We start from the raw sequence: 27,509 nt of genomic DNA, 5'->3' as shown, positions 1-27,509 counted from the left end.
GATAAGGAAGAACATTAATTGGTTGGCAAGCCATGAAAGAACACATGAGGTTGAGGTGGGGGAGAAGGCCATTAGGAATGAATTCATTCTAGCAGGAAATGGCCAGGCAGGGTTAGGATGCAAGAGGGGATGCTATATGAAATCTATTTGGCGAATCTCAGATGGTCCCTAAGGCAATTTAAACTCTACAGGGACAGTACAAAGAGGCTTACCAGGGCTATATTTTGGATAGGTGGGTCTCTAAAGGTGGGCACCTTTGCAGCTTGGTGCCCACCTTTAGAGACCCACCTATCCACCTTTATCTCCCCTCACCATTACCGATCCATGAATGCTGTCATTTTGTCAGTGGAATAATGGTTTAATGCATGTACAGTAGTCAGGAGTGGAGATTTTAGTTTCTGGTAGGACTAGGTTGTTATTTGGTTCAAACCAGAGCTTTCTCTTATCAATCCAGCAATTGGTGGATTTCCAATCTTGCTTCTCTCTGTCTCTGTCTCTGTCTCTCTGTCTTAAGCTGGTTGTTGACCTTCTCTGAGCAGTTTTTCTCAATTATTATCTTGGGAGCTATCCCTTTAGACTATGACTGGTTTGACAGCTGCTGATGCCTTGAAGGGCAGCATCCTTAGCAGAAATGCCAGCAAGGTGATTTCCTTTTACTTCCAGGGAGTCAGGTTTAGAATGTCCTGGGATCTTAATACTAGCTAAAGTATCATGTAAAGTATAGCATCCAATCATTCCTGAGCATACAGGCCAATTCTAATTTTATGTCCACTAGAACTAAGGAAACCATGCTGTTTCCATAACATCCCAAAGACATGAGCTATTCCAAAACCCATCTACTGTCAGTATAAATGTTGACAGTTTTACCTTTTGCTAAGATGCAAACCTGAGTGAGGGCATAAATATCAGCCTGCTCTGCCACAGGAGCCAAAGGCTAGAATGCTGCCTCGACAACTTCAAAAGGGAAGCACAATCGTATAACCAGCACAATACTTCCTATTTTCATTTTAAAAATATGAACCATCTACGAATCACGAGAAGTCAATTTTACTTAAGGGAGACTACTGCAAATCTTTATGGGGAGTCTTGTGCTAATTCATCAGTGTCAAGGAGTTATGAGGTGCTTTGTTGGACTCAGAAATGAGAAGACTAGCTGGATTAAGGATATTATGACATGAAAGCTATATGGGAAGCAGTTAACGAGAATATCATAGGAAATAGACTACTAACAGAAAGATACTGGGTGTGTGAGAATTCCAGAGAGCTTCTACTGCATGAGGTACAACAATGGTTACAGGTGACCTGGAACAATTTCCTCTGTGGCCTTAATCAAGAGGGTAGTAGTAGCAATAGCTCTAAGACAAAGAGGGTTGTCCCTGAGCCCCAAGGTCCAGTTGCCTGCTATACTATCCTAGGGATCTACAATAAACCCATGTTTTCGGGTGAGTACCCCAAGGCATCCCCTTCCTTTTTATCACAAGGAAAAGGGGGGGCCTGGTAATCAGGAGGCCCCAAAACAGTGGAGATATCATACTCTCCTTTAAGACTTTAACGGCTCTGTTGTCCTATTCTTCCCATAAACTTGGGTCAGTATTGTGATTCTTTAGTTAGACAGGTTTTGCCATAAGAGACTTGAGATCCAATTTCAACAACAGCCACTAGCCCAAGAAAATCTCACAACTGACATTTAGTTTGGGGCCTTGGGAAACTTAGGACACTGTGAAGCCTACCTGGGTCCAGGTGTGGTCCATGTTCTGATTTCAGAGGTCCCAAATAGTGAACCTGAGTTTGGACAAACTAATGTTTCTTTAGAAGTCGTAAGTCCCTTTAAAGACAAAGTTTCTAACAAGTGCATGGTATCTTCATGAGAGGAGACCTAAGAAGAAGAGCAGTGGAGTAAATCATCCATGTAATAAAGTGGAACCTTTGAAAAAAAAATTGGATTGTTCCAATGAGATCTCATAATTTGTGAGAAATAAAAAGGGCTTTCGGTAAAATCTTAATGCATTTCTCTCCAGGTAAATTGTTTTCCTTCACAAGTGAAGGCAAAATGGTATTGGCTAGCTTCTTTACCTGGGACACTTAAGAATGCACTACCTAAATCAATTACCGGGAGAATTAACTTCCAGTTGGGGTAGAGGCTAGCAGCATACAAGGGTCAGGGACAGAAGGGTGACAAGAAGTTAACACTGGTTTATTGTATGGAGGTCCTGGACAAGCCTCCACTCTTGTTTCTTTAGCTGTCTCACAGGTAAAATGGGAGTGTTACAGGGACTAATGTAAGTGATAATGTGGCCACGGGTTATATCATCTTCTATAATGGGCTTTGTACCTTAAAGAGCTTCTTTGCTTATGGGATATTAATTAATTCCAGGAAGAAATTCTGAAAGATCCATTTGAACCTGAATAGGTGCGCTGTAGATTCTGCCAATATCAATCAAAGAGTTTGCCCATAAAGATGTCAGTTGATCCAACAGAGACAATTGATCAGTGCTTAGACCCAGCTACTGTACTGTCAAAAACAGAACAAAAAAAATATGTTGAAAGGCCACTTAATCCACCTAATCGGCCAATCTGACACTTACCATCAACCTCTAACTCTATTTCTCCCTTTAGGGTAAAGGATATTCCAGCATGATGCGTCTCTAGAAAGTCTCAGCCTAATGAGTGGGTAGGGGCTGAAGACCAAGGAGAAAACAATGTATATCTCAAGGGGCCTGAGCAAGAAGGATCAGGTTCAGAGAAAGTTCTATTGAATACCTTTTTCAAAAGCCCCAAAACAAATGTATTGTCAGAAATGAGTTGATGATATAACTTCTTAGTGAGTCGCTGCTTTGTAAAGTCCACTGTGTTCATCATTTACATTATCAGTGGCACTTTCTTTTCACATGAGGATATTGGTCAATCACTAAGTTACCCATGCCAGAGGATGAAATTCCTTTGAATCTTGCCTAAATCTTTAGGTTCTAAATATTTTCGTGTTACATGAGAAAATAAGGGTAAAGGTAGTAACATCAGGCCAGGAAACTCTCTAGTGCTAGCATGACCACCTGGAGTTTGACTAATTGATCTGATATTTGGCTCCAATCCTTGATCATTGAGGGCATGTTCAATCTAGAGCCAAAATGCAGCATCTCAGCAGTGCGCTTCATCAGGTGTGGGTGTGGCACACTTGTCCATAAAAGTATAAATCTCTTGGTTATTTGCATGCTCCCAAGTGACTCCCAAAGTGAACAGTGTGTCTAGAAAGATGACCTCTTTCAAAATGGATTGAATTACAGAACAAACACACTCCCTGTTGTATATGGAATATGCCAGAGGCACTGCTTTGGGCTCTTTGCTTGTTCCAAGGTAAGACTCTAGGAGAAAGCCTGTGGGCTCCTGCATGCATGACCCAAGGTCAAATTGAGAAGCTTGTTTTGGAGGATCACCCACAGAGGCTCTGTCAGTTGACAGTAGAGGCTCTAACTGGGTGTATATCCAGCTACATAGTTTCTAATAGAAAAATGCTGTGGACAATTATGTCCACCGGAGGTGGTTTAGAAACTTTCAGATGGATAAAGAAGGGGTGTGAGGAAGGCAACAATCAAGTGACTGTTCTTTTGACAAATCTTGAGGTATTCGTTTTCTCCATTCAAAGTCAACATTAAGTGTCGTATGAATAAGTAAACAAGCAGAGCTGATAAATATGCTATAGCTGGAATTGCAGTGGCTGAAGGAAATGGCCTATGACAGTTTCTACATCTGCTTCTGTCACTCTCTCTGAATAAAGGCCCCTGGTGTTGCTTTAGAGACATTTTCTAGAGCAGGATATAAATACATTTCTAAAGGTGTTTCCAAGTAAGCAGGCACAGAGTGGGCTTGAGCTGGGAACCGAAGACCTGGAAATGGTCTAAAGATGACAATGGACGCACATAAGTGAGGAAGTCCCTGTTAGACCACACTTTAAATATATCTGTATGTTTCAGAGCCACAGTACATTTGGAGATCTGTCCAATGAATGTGTTTTAAACTCAAAAACTTTGGGAGCCCATTCATTTCACTCCTAGTTATATGTATGAGATGAGGGCAGCTGCAACCCTAGAGGCTATTTTCTCAATTAAGACAGTGGCAGGAAAGACCAGCTGTCATCTGTTTCACACTTCTCCCTTGAATACTTTCCCAAGAATGATCCCACAATGGTGAAAAAGAAATAGTTGAACACTAAAAATCAATGTTCAAGAGTTGACATTTTCCTGGCGCGCGCGCGCGCGCGCACACACACACACACACACACACATATATCTTAGGTGTACCTTTGAGTTTCCACAGATGTATGATACTGCCATCAAAAGATAAAAAACATTCTGCCACCCCAAAAGAACACTATCATGGTTCCCAACCAAAAGAAATCCCTCCAAGAAGAAAATTAACATTATAAAAAATAGATTGAATTCCTTTGCTTTGCAAAAACTCAAAACTATTATTTTTCTTACTCTTCTTCATGTGCCATAAGTCAATGCACATGGAAATGAAACTACCGAAAAGCAAAATGGGCTGTGGAGCTTTGTGGATCAACACAGACTTCCAGCTACTTCTGCAACAAAATACTGAAAATTTCTCATATCTCCACTTACAATTAAAGATGTTTCTGAAAATGACACTCTCTATAACTCACTTCAATTATTCCTTCAATGATGCTCTAAGTGATAATGGCTTTGTGATGTGTCCACTGTGCAATCACAGTAAACTTGCGTGGATATCGCCCTCCTCAGAGAATAAACCCAGAAAGCTCTAGAACAGTGCAGATCTAAGTAATGCAGGGATTGCTGCCACCTTTTAAAATTAAAAGGTAGAACATGTACAATATTAAAACTTTTTTCCACTTTAGTGGGCAGGTCTAGCTTACATTCCTGTTAATTTCAAACATGTGATACCAATGTGTAAAAAAGAAAGTGTAGAGTCTAGAAGGTCTGTGTGATCTTCAGCTTGTGCACAATTGCTTTAGGTGTTTTTTAAAAAGTTAGATTTTTATTTTTATTTTTTTTATTTCTCAATTAAATTTATTGGGGTAACATTGGTTGATACAATTATGATTTTCAGGCATACATTATAATTTAACATCTGTATATTCTATTGTGTTTACCACCTAAATCCCAGTTTCCTTCAGCTACCATATATTTGATCCCCTTTACCCGCTTCACCCTCCCCCTATATTTGACCCCTTCTATCCTGTTTACTGCCCCTCTCCTCCTGCACCCACTACACTCTGGTAACCACTAGTCTATAGTCCATGTCCATGAATCTCTGTTGTTTGTTGCTTTTAGGTTTATGTCCCACATATGAGTGATATGTGATTTTCAACTTCTTCCATCTGACTTATTTCACTTAGCAAGATTACCTCAAGGTCCATCCATGTTGTTGCAAATGGCAATATTTCATCTCTTCTTATGGCTGAGTAATATACCATCGTGTATATGTCTCATTGCTTCTTTAGCCATCATCTATCGTAGGACGCTTTGGTTGCTTCCATGTCCTGGCCACTGTGAATAATTCTATGAACATCAGTGTGCAAATATCTTCATGGATATGATTTTTTTTTAAGTCTTTGGGGTAAATATCCAGTAGAGGGATTGCCAGATCATATAGTAGATCAATTCTCAGCTTTTTGAGGAACCTCCATACTGTTTTCCATAGTGACTGTACCAAACGGCAGTCCCACCAGCAGTGTATGAGAGTTCCTTTTTCTCTGCAACCTCTCCGACATTTGTTATTACTTGTCCCATTGATGATAGCCATTCTAACATGTATGAGATGGTATCTCATTGTGGTTTTGATTTTCATTTCCCTAATAGCTAGCGATGTTGAGCATCTTTTCATACATTTGTTGGCCATTTGTATGTCCTCTGGGGAGAAGGGTCTGTTCAGGTCCCCTTCCCATTTTTTGATTAGATCCTTTGTTGTTGTTGTTGTCGTTGAGTTGTATGAGTTCTCTGTATAATTTGGATAATAGGCACTAATAGGAGGCATTACTTGCAAATATATTTTCCCATTCTGTATGTGGTTCTTTCCATTTTCTTTTGGCAATTGAGCTCTAGTTTCAAGGCATTATGATCAGAGAATATAGTTGGTATAATTTCAACGCTCTTATATTTGTTGCAGCTATTTCTGTGTCCCAGTATGTGGTCCATTTTCGAGAATGGTCCATGTGCACTAGGGAATAATTTATAAGCAACTGTTCTGTAAGGCTCTGTAAATGTCAATTATGACCAGTTGGTCTAATGTGTCATTTAAGGATGTAATTTCCTTATTGATTTTCTGTTTGGATGATCTGTCCATATCTGACAATGGGGTATTTAGGTCCCCTACTACAATAGTGTTTTGGTCTGTTTCTCCCTTTAGTTCTGTTAGTGATTGCTTTACCTATTTTGGCTCCCTGATTGGGAGCATAGATATTAATAAATGTTATGATTTCTTGTTGCATAATTCTCTTTATCATTATGAAATGTCCCTCAGTACTTTTTTTTTACCTTTTTTATTTTGAAGTCTAGTTCATCCGATATTAGTACTGCTACTCTCACTTTTCTCTGAATGCTATTTGCTTGAAATATCATTTTCCACCCTTTCACTCTGAGTCTATATTTGTCTTTGGAGCTGACATGTGTTTCCTGGAAGCAGCATATGGTTGTTGTTTTTTTTTTTTTTAACCAATCTGCAACTCTGTACCTTTTTATTGGTGAGGTCAGTGCATTAACATTTAGGGTAATTATTGAAATATGAGGTCTTTTCATAACCATTTATGTTTTACTTTCTGATAGCTCGATGTTTCCATTGCTTCCTTGTCCTTGTGTTTCTGTTTCTTTTATTTTGATTGTGAGTTTAACTTCTGGTTCTTCTTGTTTTCTGTTATACACTTCAGTTCTGTATCTTTGGTGTGTGGTTACCATTTCAAATATGAAAAGGATAGTTACATGCATACAGTCATGCATTTTCTTCTGCATGTGCCTTATCTCCATTCCCCTTTGTGAATTTTGATCTTTGAATCCTCCCTTTCTTAGTCATTATTGTCTCAATTTGTCCCTATGTATGCTGAACTTTCATTACTATTTTGTTATAACAATTCACTTATTATTATTTAATCTATAATTCCATGTTCTTAGTAAGGGTTGAATTCCTCTGCTTCTATTTGCCTGATAGTCACTTTACTCTTAATTTTGTACTTTCATTGTTGTTATTTGATTTTAGGTGTGAGCTGACCCTTTTCACTATATCCTGTAGTGCAGGTCTTGTAGTGGAGAATTCCCACAATTTTTGTACTTACGGAAAAGTCTTAATTTTTTTTTTTTTCATATCTAAAGGAGAGCTTAGCTAGATGCATTATTCTAGGCTGGTAGTTCCTTTCACTTCATAGTTTAAATATTTGATCCCATTCCTTTCTGGCTTGTAAGGTTTGCACTGAGAAGTCCAATGATAATCTATGAGTTTACCTTTATATATCACTATTTTCATCTCCCTGACTGCGTTAAGAATTCTGTCTTTGTTGTTGACTTTTGGTAACTTTAATACAATGTGTCTTGGTGAAGGCCTTTTTAGGTTGAGGTTATTGAGTGTTGTGTTGACATCTTGAATTCCAAGTTCCAGTTCATTCCTTAGATTTGGGAAATTCTTGTCAACTATTTGTCTGAAAATGCTCTCTAGTCCCTGCTCCTTTTCCTTGCTTTTTATGAAGGCTAGTATTCTTGTTTCCTCTCCTGATGGTATCAGCTAGTTCTTGTATTTCTCTTTCATTAGTTTTCATTCTTCAGTTTCTTTCTTCTTCCTTCTGATTTACTTCTAGATTTCTGTCTTTGATATCACTGATCCTTTCCTCCTTTTGGTTGACTCTATTTCTCAAGCTTGCTATTTCATTTTTAAACTCTTGCAGTGTGTTCTTCATCTCCAGAAGTTCTATTTGGTTCTTTTTGAGGGTTTCAATCTCCTTGCTCTGCTCATCTAGTTGTTTTTTCAGTTCCTGAAATTGTTGAGTTGTTTTGGATCTCGTTGAGTTTTTTCAGAAGTACCATCCTGAATTCTCTGTCATATATGTCACATATTTCTATGTCTGTAAGCTTATTTTCTGGAGATTTTTCTTTCTTTCTGAGCTGCCTTGTCACCTTGGTTGTTCATGGTGTTTAATGGACTAATTCTCCACCTGGGCATTAATGGAAGTATATTATACTGTTTTCCAGGAAAAAGGTTTATTATATAAAGGTCCGTCTGTAGTGTTGCAAAGAACACACTTTTCTTTTGGTTTCCAGTAGGTGGTTTCTAAGCCTCTTGGATCTCTGCTTCACATAATGCCTTATAGTACGTGTGGTAGCTCTTACGTGCAGATCCCAAGCTCAGACATGTTGGTGTACAGTTAGATGTTTTTTGTTGAGCTTTAGATGTTCGGCTTATTGTTGTTTCAAGGGGAGATACCTGTGGACGTCTTTCTCTTCGCAATGTTTTCTGTTGAAATGTGGCTCAAAGCACTGGTCACCTGCTGGGAATTGAAATGTAGCTTACAGTGGTGGCTGCTTTTGCTGCAGTTGGAAAGGCCACTCACAATGATGGCCACCCAGCTATGAACACTTGGTTCTGAATCACTCACTGGGAGCTGAGCTTGGCAGCAAGCCAATAATACCTGCCTCAAGCAGTCTACAGGTTGGGTAGGGCCTCAGTCTTAATGGAAATTTGGTAACTGTTGTAAGTTCCCACAGATGACCCAGATCACAACAAGACCAACTGCTGTCTGGGACTGGCCCACAAGTCTCCAGTATCTGCCCAAGTTCGTGTTGGCAGCAGCGATCTGCTTAACCTTATCTCTGAAATGGGGTTCACAGCTCTGGCCTTGGTTGCTGGGACTAGAAACACTGCTCACAATGGCCATCCCACTGTGAATATTTTTCTCTGAATCACTCAGCTCAGGGGTTGGCAGCCAAACATAAACAACTGCCCCCGACAGTCTGCAGGTTAAGGCAGGGCAGGCTGATCCGCTCAGACCTGCATTTCCTAATGGCTCTGTAGAAGGGATCTACATACTCAAGCTGGTGTGGTCTGTAGGTGCTGTGGTGAGCTTGAATTTGAGACCCACGAAGCCAACTGAGATTAATTATGAGCCTTTATTAGCCGGCTGGCGACTGACTCTCCCCACTAGAGAATCAGCCCTGAGCTTTCAGAGGTAGCTTATAAAGCCTATAATTACATTAAACAAGCAAGCAGGTTTACAGTAGCAGAAGTTAACATTAGCATATCTTTGTACAGGATAACTACACCCTTAACATTAGCATATCTTTACACAGGATAACTACACCCTTAACATTAAACAATGGAAGCAGAAGTTGGCCATTTGAAAATTTGCTACCCTTAACATAGGGGGACTGGCACAAAGGCACAATGGTGGCTGCCTTTCCAGCACTCTTTCTGACTCCAGGTAATGGAGACTGTTTCAAAATGAATACCGCTCGAGCCTCAGACCCACCACCAATGTCCCGGGTGAGTGTCCGTAGGTCAGAAAACCTTTGCACAGTTCCTTCAATAGGACATCTATGGGCCCAGTTGCCTTCGGTCTCCCCAGATGGCTGGAATCCCCTCTAGTTTCTACAGAGTTATTGGAATCTCCTCTTCCCTGGGCTGATTAGCCCCCAAAACAGACCAGGAACCCCTCTCCTTCAGGAGACCCTTTGCAGCCTCGTTCTCCCTTCCAGTGATCCTCCACCACCAATAGGTGCAGGTCCAGCCTGATTTGGGACTTTACCCCTCCTACTAGCATTGATGTGGTTCCTTTATGTTATCAGATGTAGGTGTTATGATTAGCTGGACTTCACATCAATTCTCCACACTATGATTCTCCACATTGATTATTTTATAATTTGTTTGTAATCTCAATGCGATCCTGGGAGGAGATGAAGCCTGCTTTTACCTAGTCCGCCATCTTCACCCTCTCAAAAAATGTTATTGTTTGAACTATCCCATCTCCACTCTTTCCCTTTGAGGTTTTAAAATATAAATTATTAGTTTGTATCATTTTTGTATCTACATTTTTTTCATGTATATATCTTGCCTTTTAAAATTCTGTAAAATATTCTTAAATGTAAAAAAAAATGAAGTTCACTTAGATTGAAACTTTTCTCAGGTGGAGTGATGATCACATTCATCATCTTATGTTTTGAGATGGTGGCTAGACTATTCCCTGTAGACTTTGTTTAAATGGATTTTTGTCTTCTGTAATAAATTTTCTTGTTTAGAGTAAATAGAAAAATAAAAGCTTGTTACCCATGCTAACTTCATGTGTCAACTTCTACATTTACATGTATTATCTCATTAAGAAAATGTTTTGGCAATTTTATGTTTTACACAGTTAGCAAACTTTGTATGTCATTTCCTTCTTAAAGGTAACACACAGGGCTGACAGGAGATTTAGGTTTTAACTCCTTTGCATGTGAATATCAAATCACACTCTGGTAGTATCTGAATAAAAATTAATAATAATAATACCAAAACAATGCCAAAATTCATGACCACATATCCTTTATACAAAATGTTTAACAATTGCAAAAGTATATCTTTATCTTTAAAGGGAATCTTTCCTGTTAATCACAAGAATGCAGGACTTCCTTGCTGTGCTCTATTTACTTCTACACGCAAGGGGTTCCTGAAACAGTGTTTAAATACATTGCATGGTAAAAATTCAAATTATCCACACTGACACCATCACTAACTGAGGCTCCTACCCTGACAGCAAAGATATAAACACACCCCAGCATCTCTACTATCTCACGTCATCATTTACTTTCCTTCAAAGCCTTTATGTCCATCATATAACCAACATTTACCATTTGTAATTATCTCTTTTCCCATAAAAATATAAGCACCAGGACTACAAGAACTTGTTTCCTGCCTCTATATCCGAATCCGCCAGCACCTTGATAATTTGTGCTGCATTGAGTATGTTGACTCGAAAGTGCATGGCAATGAGAAATATCGAAACATTAATATCAGCAGTCTTTGAGCAGGAAAGCCTTGATTGGAATAGTGGCCCTTTTTCTCCCAGGCTAGGTTTCTGTTCTCTCAAATTTACCTAAACATATAAACCTCAGCTGAGTCAAGGAGGAAATATTTAACTGTGTTGTCATGGGAAATGCAAAAGCTGTTGTGAAAGATCAGGTGCTGGTTACTTCACCTTTGCTGCAAAGCCAACAATTTTTCTCTTGAAGAGAAAAATGTCACAGATCACTTTCATTTAAAATAAGTGGTGACCATATGAACTAAGACATTTATAAGTGTATTTTGTAATCATATACCTAACAATGTTAAAAAATAAAGTTCTAAATCACAAAAATGACCAATATCCCCCCCACACTTCTTACTAACATGACTAACTGGGGCTTCTTACTAGTTTAGTTACACTACATTATTTTTGCCTTGTAGAAAAAGATTATGAGTACCAGTGATAATAAAGTCTACCTTCCCTGAGCATTAAATACACAAAAATATTTTTTTAGCAATTGAACTCTCAAACACAAGCCAAGAATCATATAAGAAGTCATTTGCAGCACCACGTTACTCTAATACTCAGAATTTGTGGTCATTCTCAGTAGAATGCATTACATCTCTCTTTTTGACTACAGGTGTGACCCTGTGGGTAACTGGTAAGAGGGCACTGATAAAAATCATGATTTGAGCCTTTATATTAAGAATAAAAAATAAATTTCATGACAAAATTTGTGACTATAAAAGAATACAAATAAAATTTGCCTGAATAAAACACCCGAAATTGTATGCATATATTACTGACACATTCATATATGTTATATAGATATGTGTGTATATATGTATATATATGTGAGCATATATGCATGTATATAAGATTAAATCAAGAAGATTGCTAAGTTTCTAGAAATCCAGTTATAATGGGACATTTTCACATTTCCTCTCATGTGAAAAACACATTAGTTAACATCCAATGACTTAAACAGTTTAAAATATTTCTAAGAAATTTCTGGAGAAGTGTTCCTTTGATAGAAAACAGCACATACATTTAATCACATACAAGCAAACATAATTGAAAATATAACAAGGGATCACAGTAAGCTAAAAGTAACAGGAAACACCCAGTCTTCCTGACAGGAGGAAGGTGCTTATTCTCACATGAAAGGACCAGACAAAGGCAGCCACTTTCCAGTGCAGCAAAGAAACAACCTCCTATGTTGTTCTTTTCCAATGAACCATTGTAGATGTCATGAGAAAAACATAGGAATACTTATAACGGCATAAGGTGTTTCCTGTACAAATAATAAATAATAACTCTCATGTATGTAATCTAGAGAAGATGGGATTCAGACAAAAAAAGGAAACTAATTTAGATTCATGGTGGACTTCTTAAGAGGTCTTATAGAAAAATCCAGACTTTGATGGATCTTTGGTGTGGATCTTGTGAAGACATCAGTGAAAACACACACCTCTAAGAAAATGAAATCAAAAAGTTGAGGGCACTTTTGATGGGAAAAGCAAAGAATGTAAAAAATTAGTTGAAAGATGATTTCTTCAAAGCTCCTATATATCTGTCCTTCTCCTGATATGGTGGCTTCAAAATATGATTAATTCTTTCTTAACTTTTGCCTTCCAAATGTATGCAAGGGTCTTGGTGAATTCTAACATGAAACCATAAAGGGAATAAATTATGAAAAATTTAATTTGTAATATTACCCATGAAGGGGGATGCCTACAATTCTAGATTTATTATATGACAGGTCTCTTTTGTTAAAGTCTATCCACCACATAGAGTCAAAAGCAAGGACAAAAAAGAAAGGCTGAAACAAGAAAAAAATTATATTCTTTCATAAACTTATTACACATAATAACTTATTCCAAATGAATTGATATGGAAAATAAAAAATGCTCTTATAACTGTCACTCTCTCCCCCCAAAAAACTTTGGCAGTAAGTTAGGATGTATACAGGAAACTAGGCATATCTGGGAACTGTCACTAGGCCAGTAAGAAAACTCAAATACTAAACATTTTTAAACGAAGCTTTAAAATGTAACAAATATAGTATTAGAAAAATTGAACTTAACTGTATATTACAAATACACTTCAATTCATTCATGTACCCAACAGATTTCAAAGGAGAAAAGGAAAATATTAACTGATTTAAGGAAAATGCAATAACTATTAATCTTATGTATCCTGGCTGAAAGATGACTCAGAATTATCTCACCTCAATAATCAGTAAAAATCCATATCCCAATGATGCACTTTTGTAAAGAAGTGGATAAAATACATTTAGACATTTAATAATAACTCTCATGTTAATTTTTCTGGAACATTAAATGTGGCTTAATTTCCATTAAGTTTTTTCATGATATTTATATTTTATTTGGTAAGTTTTCTCTTATAAGGATGTGAATCAATTGGAGTCTTTCCCACACTGTTTACATTTGGGTTTTATCCAGTGACCATTTTCATACCTTCAGAAAAAACTGGGATGATCAAGATTTCCCCGCATTGCAAACATTCAAATGGTGTGTCTACAGTGTGCACTCTCCTGTCTTCAAATGGTTTGTGACAAATAAGGGCTTTACCACTGTTTATATTCATCTGGTTCTCTCCAGTGTTGAGCTCTCTCATGCAGACCAAGATAACTAAAATCACCATGTATTACAGCATTTTGTACACTCAACAGTTTTTCTCCACTGAGAATGCTTTCATGTATTTGGAAATGTAGATAAGAACTGAAAGCTTTACCACATTGCTCAATTCACAGGGTCTCTCCTGTCTTTATGCTTGTTTGCAGGAAACTGTAAAATCCATAGGCTTTACATTTATGTTTCTGTCCAATATGAGTTCTTTGGAGTGTTTCTAAGGAAATATAATCTCTGCAGGGTTTACGGCCATTTTTACATTCACAGAATGTCTCTGCAGTCTGATTTTTCATGTTTTTGAAGATAGCTGAAACATCTGAAAGTTTGAGTCCATTTTTCACATTCTTAGGGTTTCTCTCTAGTGTGATTTATTTTTATGTTTGCGAAGAGAACTGTGATAACGAAATGCTTTAGTACACTGCTTACATTCATAGGGCTTCTCTCCTGTGTGAGTTCTCTCGTGTGTTTTTAAGAAATGGGACTCTCTGAAGGCTTTACCACACTGTTTACATTCATAGGATTTCTCTACAGTGTGTATTCTTTCATGTGTTTGAAGATAACTGACACAACTGAATGCTTTACTACATTGCTTACATTTATAAGGTTTCTCGCCAGTGTGAGTTCTCTCATGTGTTTGTAATTTACAGTAATCTATGTAGGCTTTTCCACATTCCTTACATTTATAGAGTTTCTGTTCAGTGTGCATTATTTTATGTTTACTAAGAGAACTGGAACAACTGAATGCTTTAGTACACAGTTTACATTTGTAGGGTTTCTCTCCAGTATGAGTTCTCTCGTGTGTGTTTAAGGAATGAGACTCTCTGAAGGCTTTACCACATTGCTTACATATATAGGGTTTCATTCCTGTGTGCACTCTTTTATGTTTGAGAAGAGAACTGGGACAACTAAATGCTTTACTACATTGCATACATTTGTAGGGTTTCTCTTCATTATGGATTCTTTTGTGTTTTTGTAAGAAAGAGTGATCTCTGTAGAATTTACCACACTGTTTACATTCATAGGGTTTCTCTCCAGTGTGAGTTCTTCTGTGTGTCTGTAATTTACTGCAATCTCTGTAGGCTTTTCCACATTCCTTACACTTACAAAGTGTTTCTACAGTGTGAGTTCTTTCATGTATTTGAAGACGACTGAGACGACAGAATGTTTTAGTACACTGCTTACATTTGTAGGGTTTCTCTCCAGTGTGAGTTCTTTCATGTGTTTGTAATTTACAGCATTCTCTGAAGGCTTTCCCACATTCCTTACATTTATAGAGTTTCTGTTCAGTGTGAATTTTTTTGTGTTTGCGGAGAGAACTGGGACAACTGAATGCTTTAGTACACTGCTTACATTCGTAGGGTTTCTCTCCAGTGTGAGTTCTCTCATGTGTTTTTAAGAAATGGGACTCTCTGAAGGCTTTACCACATTGTTTACATTCATAAGGTTTCCCACCAGTGTGTAACTTTTCATGACTTCGAAGGTTACTGAGATACCTGAATGTTTTAGTACATTGCTTACATTTATAGGGTTTCTCTTCAGTATGGATTCTTTTGTGTATTTGTAAATAAAAGAGATCTCTGTAGAATTTACCACATTGTTTACATTCATAGGGTTTCTCTCCACTGTGAGTTCTTTCATGTCTTCGAAGACTACTGAGACAACTGAATGCTTTAGAACACTGTTTACATTCATAGGGTTTCTCTCCAGTGTGAGTTCTTTCATGTCTTTGAAGATAACTGAGATGACTGAATGCTTTAGTACACTGCTTACATTCATAGGGTTTCTGTCCTCCATTGTGATTTCTTTCATGTTTTTCAAAAATTTCGAGATAGCTGAAGGCTCTCACATTTGCCTTACATTTACGAGGCTTCTCTCCATGTTTCTGATACTCATAGGGATGGTGTCCAGTGTGACATCTGATGTGCTTATTGCAAGACGAATGCTGTATGGAGACATCCCTATGCACACTGTGTTCCCATGGTTTTACTCTAGAAAAAGTTCTCATGTTCAAACTGAGATTTGAAATAAGGCTGAGGTTTTCCTCACACTGACCACTTGCTTCAATTTCACAGATTCTCTCTTCTATATGACTTCTGTAAAAATCCAGATGAATATTGTTCATGAATTCTCTATTAATATTTTAGCATTTTGTAGAATATTTGAACTACATTTTTATAATTTATAGCAAAAGGGGAGGTTTTCTGCTGCCTCAATTGGCTGAGTTAAAGATACTAGATTCTCCACAAGAGAACTTCACCCTTGCAATTATCAAAACAGTAATATTCACATATATCCTTTATTAGTATTGTTTCCTAGTGAACTATTTTACAAACACGAACTATCTTATCATACATAAGAAAGCAATTTGGTAGAAAAAATTTCGGAGATATAAATTTGAAGGGGTTCTTTTGTTTGTTTCTTTTTAAAATTCTGTAACACCAGGATGCCCACAGATAACACTGGTTTAACATTGTGCATGTGACTCACCTTAGTATTCTCCCCTGGTTTTTGTACTGATCTTCAGTGTCATAATCTTCCATTCTTTTTCCTAAGAGCAGACCACAAAAAATAATTCTAAAATATTAGAAATTATAGGAAAATTATTAGATTTTAGTTCTGTGGTGAGCTGTGACTATCCCCAGTTTATTTGTCAGTGTCCTGCATTTCCACATTCCATTTCTTAGAACAATGTTGATAAGCAACAAACTCCTCACCTCTAATTAACAAGGTAAAGATGAAGTCATGCATACCTACTGAAGCCAGGTTCTTGAAGGTTTCCCACATCACATCCCTGTAGAGTTTCTTCTGTGAAGGGTCCAGTAAAGCCCACTCCTCTGGGGTGAAGTTCACAGCCACATCCTCAAAGGCCACTGAGTCCTATAACATCCCAAATATGTATATAGTAAAGGCTGTAAGACTGATAGCACTTGACACCTATACTGCATGTATAGACAAGTTACCAAACACTTATTTTATAACTTGATCATCAAAACTTTGTACTCAGTCCACACTTAATTCCTCATTATTTTAAAAGCATCATGAATTATAATACATTTTCACTGTGATCACATTACATCTTATTTTTCTCTAATGGCAGGGTCCACAGCATGTTGGGAAATGACAGAAATGCTATACAAATGAATCAAATATTATTTTAAAATTCTAAATTTCTTATGAGAAAAATCCTTTCTTCTCCTTTCTTATTCCCCACCATTTACAGCATTCCGTGAAGCAGTGGGTCATTTCTGCATGTGGTTTTAACCAAACGTAGTGAAGAACTGGAAGCTTTTTCTTCTATCCCTATTTCCAAACATGCGAGTCCAGGAGGCCTGTGGAAATCCAACTTTCAATAAACCCCAGCTGGCCATATTGTCTTACAGTTGTCTAGACCATCAGGAGTACAGGCATACTTTGTACTATTTTCCTTAACTTTATTGCATTTTCATCAACATCAAGACAAGAACTTCCACCAGAAAAAAACCTTATGGTTTACTAAGAGGCTCGGGTGAGGCTTAGCATTTTGTAGAATTAAAGTATTTTAATTAAGGTATGTACATTGGTTGTTTAGACATACTGCTATTTCACACTTAATAGACTACAGTAAAGTATAAATATAACTTTGATATATACTGGACATCCACAACATCCGCTACTTTATTAATATTTACTTTATTGCCGTGGTATGAAATCACAACTGCAATATCTCCAAGCTACGTCTGTAATGAGATACAACTGGCTAAAAAAAAAAAAAAAATTCTTGTTGGGAAGCATTGCTTTTGCCTTGTGTAATATTTATCAGAGACTTGGGTTTTCCTTTCTCTCTTTGTAGGATTTTATGCTCTAGACAGTTACTTGGAACTTAGAGCACAGATATTAGGAAGAAGGCATGACAACTTAGACCACAAAATCCCTATACTCAGGTGCCTCAGGGCTACTTCCAGCCTATTTTTGGCACGCACAGTCTAAGAAGAAAAAGAGAGAGCAAGAGGTACATAGACACAAATGAGAATTAAAATACGATGTATCAAAACTTTAGGATCACAGCCAAAGCAGGTATAAGAGGAAAGTTCATATATCATTATAAGTGATCTCCAGAAATAAGAAAAATCCCAAATGAAGAACCTGACATTACATCTTAAAGAAGGAGAAAAGAACAAATGAAGCCCAAAGTCAGCGGAAAGAAGGAAATGATAAAATTACAGCAGAATTAAGTGAAAATGAGAACAGGAGACAATAGAAAAAATTAATGCAACAAAGAACTGGTTCTTTGAAATAGTCAATAAAATTGATAACCCCCTGGCTAGACTCACTAAGAAAAAAAGAGGAAAGACACAAATAAACAAAATCAAATTCAAAAACAGAATAAATGGACAAGTTTCTTGGAAATATATTCAACTTTTCTACACTGAATCATGAAGAACTGGAAAATATAAATAGACCGATCAACAGTAAGGAAATTGAAGCCACCATCAAAAACCTCCAAAAAGGTCTCAGATCAGATGACTTCACTAGTGAATTCTGCCAAATATTCAAAGATGATTTAATACCTATCATTCTCAAATTCCATCCAAAAATTGAAAAAGAGACAATACCTCCTAACTCATTTTATGAGGCCAACATCACCCTGATGCCACATGCTGGTATTGATAACACAAATACAGAAAACCGTTATCTCTGATAATTACAGATGTAAAACTCCTAAACAAAATACTAGCAAATCAAATACAACAATACATTAAAAAGATCATACATGGCAATCAGGTAGGATTCATCCATTGATACATAGATGATTCGACAATGTAATCAATGTCACAAACCACATAAACAAAATCCAGGATCGAAGTCGTGATCATATCCATAGATACAGAAAAGGCATTTGACAAGATATAGCACCCATTTATGATTAAAGCAGATAATGGTACAGAAGGAAAGTACTTCAACATAAAAACACCATATTTATATATGACCAACCTTCAGCTAATATCATACTTAATGGTGAAAAACTGAAAGCTTTCCCTCTAAGTTCAGGAACAAGACAAAGCTGCCCATCCTCACCAGTCGTATTCAATATAGCCAGAAATATACAATGGAGAAAAGAAACCCTCTTCAATAAAAGGTGCTAGGAAAATTGGAAAGCCACATGCAAAAGAATGAAACGAGACTGCTCTCTATCACCATACATCAAAATAAAATCAAAACGGATCAAAGACCTAAATGTTAAGACCTGAAACAATACACTGCATAGAAGCAACCATAGATACTATATTCACAGACCTTGGATTTTGAGATAGTTTTAAGAACTTATCTCAAAGGCAAGGGAAGGAAAAGCAAAAATAAATGAATGGGACTATATCAAACTAAAAAGCTCCTGCACAGCAAATGAAACCATCACAGGAGAAAGAGGCAACCAACTGAATGGGACAAGATATTTGCAAAAAAAAAAAAAAAAACTCCTCCAATAAAAAGCTAATATCCAACATACGTCAAGAACGCATACAATTCAACAACAATAAGACAATCGAGTTTTAAAAAAATAGACGGAGAAACTGAACAGACACTTCTCCCAAGAAGAAATACAAATGTTCAACACACACATGAAAAGATGCTCAACTTCACTAGCTATTAGGGAAATGCAAATCAAAACCACGATGAGATACCACCTCACTCACATCTATTAGAATGACTATTATCAACAAGACAAGTCCTAACAAGCTTTCAGTCCTAACAAAGTCTGTGGGGGAAGAGGAACCCTCATTCACTGCTGGTGGGAATGTAAACTGGTACAGCCACTATGGAAAACAATATGGAGCTTCCTCAAAAAATTAATTAAGAGAGAACTATGATATGACCCAGCAATCTCTCTTCTGGGTATCTACCCCCAAATTTTGAAACCATTTATGCATAAAGACACATGCGTCCCAACGTTCATTCAGCATTATTCACGGTGGCCAAGACATGAAAGGAACTGAAGTGCCCTTTAATAGATGATTGAGTAAAAAGGATGTGGTACATATATACAATGGAATACTACCCAGACACAAGAAAAGATGACATAGTGCTATTTGCAACAAAATGGATGGATCTTGACATTATGCTAAGCAAAATAAGTCAGACAGAAAAAGTTGAGGACCATACGATTTCACTTATATGTGAGATATAAAATTGAAAGCAACAAACAAACAAGACAAACAAAAAACTTATAGACACAGACAGCAGTTTAGTGGTTACCCGAGGGAAAGAAGGAGGAGGTCAATAAGGGTAAAGGAGGTCAAAATATATGGTGAGGGAAGGAAATTTGACTTTGGGTGGTGAACACACAATGCAACATACATATGATATTATTAAACTTACACTTGAAACCCCAATAAATTTAATTTTTAAAAAATTAAAAGATGCGATAGCTATTAATCCAAGTGTATCAAATACCATTTTAATTATCAATGATCTCAATACAACTAGAGAGAGATAAGTACATCAGATGTCAAAAAACAATTCCATGTTGTCTACAAGACCCCTGAAATATAAACACAGATATAGATGAAAGATAAAGATAAGGAGAAAAATACATCATGACAACACAAATGAAATAATAAGAGGCCATAGGTATATGAATGTCAGATGCAGATTTCAGACCAAGGAAAACTCAAGAGACAAAAAAGGGACATTACATAGTGATAAAAGGAACCATTCTTCAAAAAAGCATAGCATCCTTTATGTGTATGTGCATAACAACAGAGAGGCAAAACACATGGGGTAAAACTGACAGAATGCAAAGAGAAATAGATGAATCAACTACTATCGTTATAGACTTCAACATCACCTCATGAATTATAAATTCCAGCAGGCAGAAAATCACCAAAGACAGAGACAAAATCAACAATGCCATAGAACAACTGGATTTAATTGTAATCTATGAAATAGTTTACGCAACAAGAACAGAATACACGCCTTCTCAGATTCACAATGCAGAACACATATTAGGATATAAAACACCACACCTTAACAAATTTGAAAGGACAGAAATCACATAAAATATGGTTTCACACCACTAAGGCATTAGTCCAGAAATCAATAACAGGACGATAATTGAAAAAAAAAAGTCTAAGAATTCAACAACACACCTCTAAATAACACATGGGATCGAAGAAGTCCAAGAGAAAGGAAAATCATTTGAACTACATGAAATAAAAATTCAATTTATCAAGGTTGTGGGAGGCAGCAAAAGCAATGCCTAAGGTAAATTTATGCCATTAAACGTATTACACTAGAAAATAAGAAAACATCTATAATCTGTAATGTAGTCATCCATTTTAGGAAACCTTAAAAAGGAGAGCAGCACTTCCTGAAGATGGCACTGAAAGCAAAGAAGGAAATCCCTGTCCTTCCCAAAAACCGAAGTTAAAGCAAAGACTTCGAAGGCACAGAAAGAAGGCATCCATAGCCACAAAATACGAGATACACATGTCACCCACTTCCCGAAGGCCCAAGACGCTGTGACTCTGAAGGCAGCCCAAATACCCTCGGAAGGGTGCCCTCACGAGAAACAAGTGACCACTATGCCACCATGAAGTTCCCCCTGATTACTCGGTCAGCTATGAAGCAGCTAGAAGACAACAGTGCACTTGTGTTCATTGTGCATGTCAAGGCCAACGAGCACCCGATCACACAGGCTGTAAGGAAGCTCTGTGATATTGACCATGGACACTGTCAACACCCTGATCGGGCCTGATGGAGAGAAGAAGGTACATGTTTGACTGGCTCTCGACTACGATGCTTTAAACGTTGCCAACAAAACTGGGATCCTTTAAACTGAGTCCAGCTGGTTCATTCTAAATATAAGTGTGTCCACTGTAGGAAAAAAGGAGAGCAAATTGAACCCCAAAAGAGAGTAAAAGAACTCATAAGAATTTGAAAAGAAATCAATGTAATTACAGGAAGTCAAAACAAAGAAAGTTGGTTGACAAGATTAATAAAATTGATAAACATCTAGTCAACATAACTGAGAGGGAGACCGATATTACAACCTAAGGCCATCATGGGTCACTCCAGGAGGTATGACAGTGGTAACTGACACCTCTACGGTGAAGGTGTCTCTGAGGACACTACCAGGTGCGCCCGCTGTATGTCAATTTAAACAGCCTAGAGCCTTCTATGGTAGGGAGGCCCATTTGAGGTGGGCCAACTTGCAAGTAACAGCAAAATGGGCTCAAGAAAAACTTGTAAACAGGGACTGTGATGCCTCCCAAACACCAAAAAAAAATCTAGACAATGTGGTGAGTGCTGAGAGGGACTACCAATTCTTCATGGTGTCAAAAAGGAAGTGATCTTCTGTTTATTAAACAATGTTTTAAAGTGCAACCAAGGCAATAGGCCCTCATACTATGTCTTAGCAATGGCCCGTCCACTTTGTGCAAGACCCATTTTCCAATATATGTATGTCCTGAATGTCAAACAAATGTCCACAAAGAATGTCATGTCACACCTGTGCTCCTGGAGCAAGGTAAACGCAGCTCCGATCTTTCCTGCAGAGACTGTGTACGGTGGCAGTGGTCCTGTGTTTTGAAGCATGTGCGCAACCACCATTCATCAGCTACTTCAAGGTTATTAACCAGTTATCTTTTCTCCTACAAAGTCCAAAAAGTACATTAAATGCAACCTTTCCTTTTCGTAAAGTCTTCCCGGATTCCTTTTCTTAAAGTCGGCAAAACCAACAGAAACAAACCCATACACACAGAGAACATTTTCAGGTTGCTAGATGGGAGAGAGTTTAAGGGGTGAAAAATGGGAAGGGATTAAGAAGTACAAATTGGTAGTTACAAAATAGTCATGGGAACGTTAAGCATAACATAAGGAATACAGTCAATATACTATAATGACTAGGTACGCTGTCAGAGGGTACTAGATTTATCAAGTGATCAATTCGTAAGTTATATAAATGTCTAACACTATGGTGTACACCTGAAACTACTGTAATACTGTATCCCAAATAGTATTGAAAAATAAAAAATATTTTTTAAAATACCAATGGCATTTTTCACAGAATTATGGCAAATAATCCAAAAATTTATATAGAACCATAAAAGACCCTGGATTGCCACAGTAATCTTGAGGAAAAAAAAAAAACAAAGTTGGAGGTATCACACTCCCTGATATGAAACTGTAAAGAACATAGCACTCAAAACAGGATGGTATGGCATAAAAACAGACACATAGATTAATAGAACAGAATAGGGAGTCCAGAAATAAGCTGCACCTATACAGTCATTTAATGACAAAGGAGGCAAGAATAGACAATGGTGTAAATACAATTTGTTCAATAAATTGTATAAGGAGTAGAAAACTGGACAGATACATGCAAAACAATGAAACTGGACCACCTTTTTACTCCATATACAAGAACAGACTCAAAATGGATTGAAACTTAAATGTAAGACCCCAAACCATAAAACTCCTATAAGACAGCATAAGCAGTAAACTCTGACATTGGTCTTAGTAGTATTTTTTCTGATACATCCCTCCTGTTGGGCAAGGGAAACAAAAGAAAAAGTGAACAAATAGGACTATATCAAACTAAAGCATTTTTGCACAGTGAAGGAAACCATCAATGAAACAAAGATAACCTACCGAATGGAAGATGTTGGCCAATGATACATGTGATAAAGGGTTAAAATCCAAAATTTATAAAGAACTCATACAACTCAATGCCAAGAAATCCCCCAAAATATTTAATAAGTGGGAAGAGGATCTAAATAGACATTTCTCCAAAAATGACATGCAGATGGCCAATAGACATATGAAAAGTTGCTCAACATGTCTAGCCAACTGAGAAATGCAAATGAAAACCACAATGAGACATCGCCTCACACCTACCAGAATGTCTATGATCAATAAAGCAAAAAACAAGTGTTGGTTTAAGATGTGGAGATTAAAGAGCCCTCGTTCATTGTTGTTGGGACTGTAAATTAGTGTAGCCACTATGTAAAAGAGTTCAGAGATTCCCCCCCAAATTAAAAATAGAACCATCTTACAGTTCAGTAATTCCACTTATAGGTATTTATTCAAAGAAATCCAAAACACAAATTCAAAAAGACATATTCCCTCTTCCCATCAACGGCCTGACTTGACCTCTGAAAATGGTTCACTATTTGCTTGAAACAGAAAACCCCACAAAATCATAAAAATCAAGAGTCAAATCTTTGCGTTCACTTTAAGAACACTTGTGAAACTGCCCAGGCCATCAAGGATAGTATATCTGAAAAGCCATCAAATATCTGAAGGATGTCACTTTACAGAAGCAGTGTGTGCCATTCTGTCATTAACAGTGGTGGACTAGATAGGAGTGCCCAGGCTAAACAATGGGGCTGGACACAGGATCGGTGGCCCCAAAAGTGCTTAATTTTTGTTGCACATGCTTACAAAATCAGAGAGTAACATTAAGCTTAAGGATTTAAACGTAGATTCTCTGGTCTTTGAGCACATCCAGACGAACCAACCTGCCAAGACACAGAGCAGAATTTACAGAGCTCTCCCTGCCACATTGTCATTCATGATCCTTACTGACAAAGAGCAGACTGTTCCTAATCCAAGAGAGGAGGTTGCATAGAAGAAAAAGATATCCCAAAAGAAACTAAAGAAGCAAAAACTGATGGCCCAGGAGCAAATTCAGCATCAAATAAATGCTAATAAAAGTAAAAAAAGAAAAAAAAAGGGAGAAAGAGAAAAGATATATGCACCCCTATGTTCACTGCAGCACTATTATGACAGCCGAGATACGGAAGCAACCCAAGTGTCCATCAGTAGACAAATGGATCAAGATGTGGTACATGTATATACAACGGAATTAATAAAAAATGAAATCTCACCATTTGCAACAACGTAGATGGACCCATAGATGGTATCATGCTAACTAAAATAAGTCAGAGAAAGGCAAATATCATATGACCTCACTTACATGCGGAATCGAAAGAACAACAACAATAACCACAACAAAACAGAAACAAAGGCATAGATACAGCAAACGATCTGATGATTACTAGATGGAAGGGGGGTGTTGAGGGATCTTGGTGAAAAATGTGAATGGATTTAGAAGTCCAAAATGGCAGTTACAAAATAGTCACGAGGATGTAAAATACAGTATAAGGAATGGTTTATAATATTGTAATAACTGTGTATAGGGCCAGGTGGGTACTTGACTAATGGGGGAATCACTTCATGAATTGTATAAATGTCTAACCACTATGCTGTACACCTGTAACTAATATAAAATAATATTGAATGTCAACTATAACTGGAAAAAAATAATGTCTAAAAGTGTCTAGGCCTGAGAAAGCACGATCCGCTCCCCAGGAAAGCCATCGTCATCACCACCCTGCAATCCCAGCAGGGCTCTGTATTTCTCCCTATAACGTGCGCCCTCTGGTGGGTGTGAGCCCGCAGGACACCCACAGGGGGAGGCTCCCCAGGAAGAACTGGGCTTTCAAGAGCTTGCCTCCCTTTTCAGGCCAAAGGGGATTTAAGCTTAGACCCTGCTCTCAGGCCTCTTCCCACATTGGAGTAGCTTTGGAACACTACAGATATTTTTAAAGACATAATGCCAGGGTTTGAACAATTCCTAAATAAGCGAATGTATCTTTTAAAGGTGACAACCCCAAGGAGGGGCAGTGCTGACAGGAGAGAACGCCCAGTAAAGTTTCCCAAGGAGCCTCCGCCCAAAGGACTTCCCACAGGAAGGCTGTGCCTGCAACTCAATGTAAATCTTAAATAATAATAATAATAATAATAATAATAATAATAATAATAATAATAATAGTGCATGGCTCTGGGGAAAGAAAGGTAAATAAAATATTGGGTCTGTTTGAAATGCACCCCAGAGGAAAAAGAGTGAAAAACGACTGTGTGAGTTGGAGCGGGGAACTTGGTTTTGGGAATGCAAGCAGTAATCTGGAAATGTCAGGGATTTATTGTCAGTCCCAGGAAGAGCTAGGCTGGGCGGTCAGGGTCGTAGACTTGAGACCCTGCTCCCCAAACATTTGGGGGAGGGAGGGGCTGGGACCACGCACTCTATAGCTCCTCCAAGTACGCACCACGGAGGCCGATTCACGAATCTACCCTGACGACCCTCCCCCGTGGTCACCGTACAAACAGGGGAGTCGCGGGCCTGGGGACGCATAACCGCTGGGACAGGTTCCCAGCCGAAGTCGCTGGCGCGCAGTGATGGTACAGGACGCTGGTCAGGCTGCGGCCCAGCCCCCACGCAGCGACCAGAGGAGACTGCGGTCTCATCGGGGCTCCGAACGTACTCGGCCTCAAAGACTTGAAAGTTAACCAGGGAGAGCCCGCTTGCGTTACAGGCGGTTCCAGCCGGCTCCAGCCGGTTCCAACCAGCTCCTCGTCGTAGTCTCTGCACCAGCCCCCACACACTCACCATTTCTGTTTCTTGGATCTCCCTGAGTCCTTCCCACTCTTAAGACCAGTGCAGATCACAGGGCGACAAAAGCTGCCGCACAGCCCCCAGAGACTGTTAACAGATAGTGCTCTCAAGAAGCTCTAAAGCGAAAGCGGATGGCTTCCGAGGATGGCAATTCGCCTGTCTCCTACTTGCCTAATTGGCAGCGGGGTGGGGAGGTGTGGCTTAGCTAAATCAGCTTCTGTCATTGGGCAGGAATTTGTTCCTGCCTAGAATGTTTGCATTTAAACAGAATTGTTTTGGGCCCTGGGGCAGACTCTTTAGTCTGCTCTCAGTTTCTTTGGGAGACGTGGTCACAGGTGGGCACAGGAAATTCCTGATTCAGTTTCCAGATGGAGGAAGTACTGTTGCAGAAAAATCAGACCTGCGAGAAACCAAGCACCATTCAGAGAGTTGGAGAGCTCAGGTTTCTTAGTCCAAAGTCTCAGAAGAGGTAGCGCTCTGAAGATTTGAGCCCCTAGCTCAGGGGTAAACTTACTCTTATAAGGTTTATCTGCGCAGGTTAAGTTTTACAGCTGGCATGGCTGGTTGATTGATTTGTCCTCAGGCAGTTACAGAGCTCCGGAGTTGTTATGGGTTACAGGCAGTTAGAGAGTGTAGATTTTCAGATAGGAACTCAGGCAATACATCTACCTTTAGTTAATTTCGAGGTCACCCTGCCCTTCAGCCTATGCAGCTAGCATGTATGTCTACAGAAGCAGAACAAAGAGCTGATTATAAGGTGGAAAAATTCCTCTTCATTCTCCCCTTTTGATGACCTTTAAATTCTTATAGGGCATCAACCTTTTGCTCTTTCTGGGCAGGGTTGGGTACCTCCACAGTATGAGGACCTTTGCTGTAGTTTATCTTTGTAATAGTGGATTGTGAGTTTATTTGCCCTTGTGTGAACTAGATTTGAATTATATTACATGTGTGTAAAATGGCTCCACTAACGTCAAACCTCAGAAATGTAAACAGACTGTTTTGCCGAACTGAAAATGTTTACCCCAAGAGTGAAATTGTTTTGACCAAGAGTAATAACCAGACACCCGTGCGCCTGGCTGATAAGACGCTGAAAACATCACTGCTACACATAAAATCTCCAGGACTCTCTGCCTGAATCAGAGCACTCTCTCTGTCTCACAAGAGCGTGTCCCTCCATCCCTTGATTCCCTTCTTGGCCCAAGACTCCATCCGAATGAGAGGCCTCTTCGCCTATCAACAGTTGACCAGCAATTGACCCAGCGTTGATACGCCGCGGCGCCATTACTGTTCACCGTGTGTCTGTTTTAGCCAGCAACACCAGGTGGTCTGCTAGCACTGAAAACCATCAAGATCTGGTATGAATAAACCCTAACATGCTTGCAATCTTATTTGTCTGTGTGTCTGCATCCTAACTTAGTTGTTGTCTCGCTGGGCT

The 27,509-nt window shown here is 38.4% G+C and overlaps 1 protein-coding gene across 2 annotated transcripts; it reads right to left on the bottom strand.

The window, feature by feature from the left end:
* Nucleotides 1–1,037: 1,037 nt before the first annotated feature.
* LOC107504888 (zinc finger protein 791-like) lies at nucleotides 1,038–26,245 on the bottom strand. 2 transcript variants are annotated; one of them, XM_036234317.1, is made up of 5 exons: nucleotides 26,069–26,245; nucleotides 22,127–22,268; nucleotides 16,395–16,521; nucleotides 16,132–16,192; nucleotides 1,038–1,876 (listed from the first exon to the last, which is right to left on the bottom strand). In XM_036234317.1, the coding sequence occupies exons 2-5, from the start codon at nucleotides 22,229–22,231 to the stop codon at nucleotides 1,843–1,845; spliced, it is 327 nt and encodes a 108-aa protein (XP_036090210.1). In that variant the 5' UTR covers nucleotides 22,232–22,268; nucleotides 26,069–26,245; the 3' UTR covers nucleotides 1,038–1,842. The 2 variants fall into 2 exon arrangements, with proteins under 2 accessions (XP_036090210.1, XP_015990009.2); XM_016134523.2 differs by lacking the exon at nucleotides 1,038–1,876 and adding an exon at nucleotides 12,814–15,737.
* Between the last annotated feature and the right edge of the window lie 1,264 nt (nucleotides 26,246–27,509).

Source organism: Rousettus aegyptiacus, unplaced genomic scaffold, assembly GCF_014176215.1.
Source record: "Rousettus aegyptiacus isolate mRouAeg1 unplaced genomic scaffold, mRouAeg1.p scaffold_m13_p_16, whole genome shotgun sequence".
In the NCBI taxonomy this organism is placed as follows: Eukaryota; Metazoa; Chordata; class Mammalia; order Chiroptera; family Pteropodidae; genus Rousettus; species Rousettus aegyptiacus.
The sequence above is the reverse complement of the archived record's forward strand: the minus strand, read 5'-3'. Positions and strand labels throughout refer to the sequence as shown.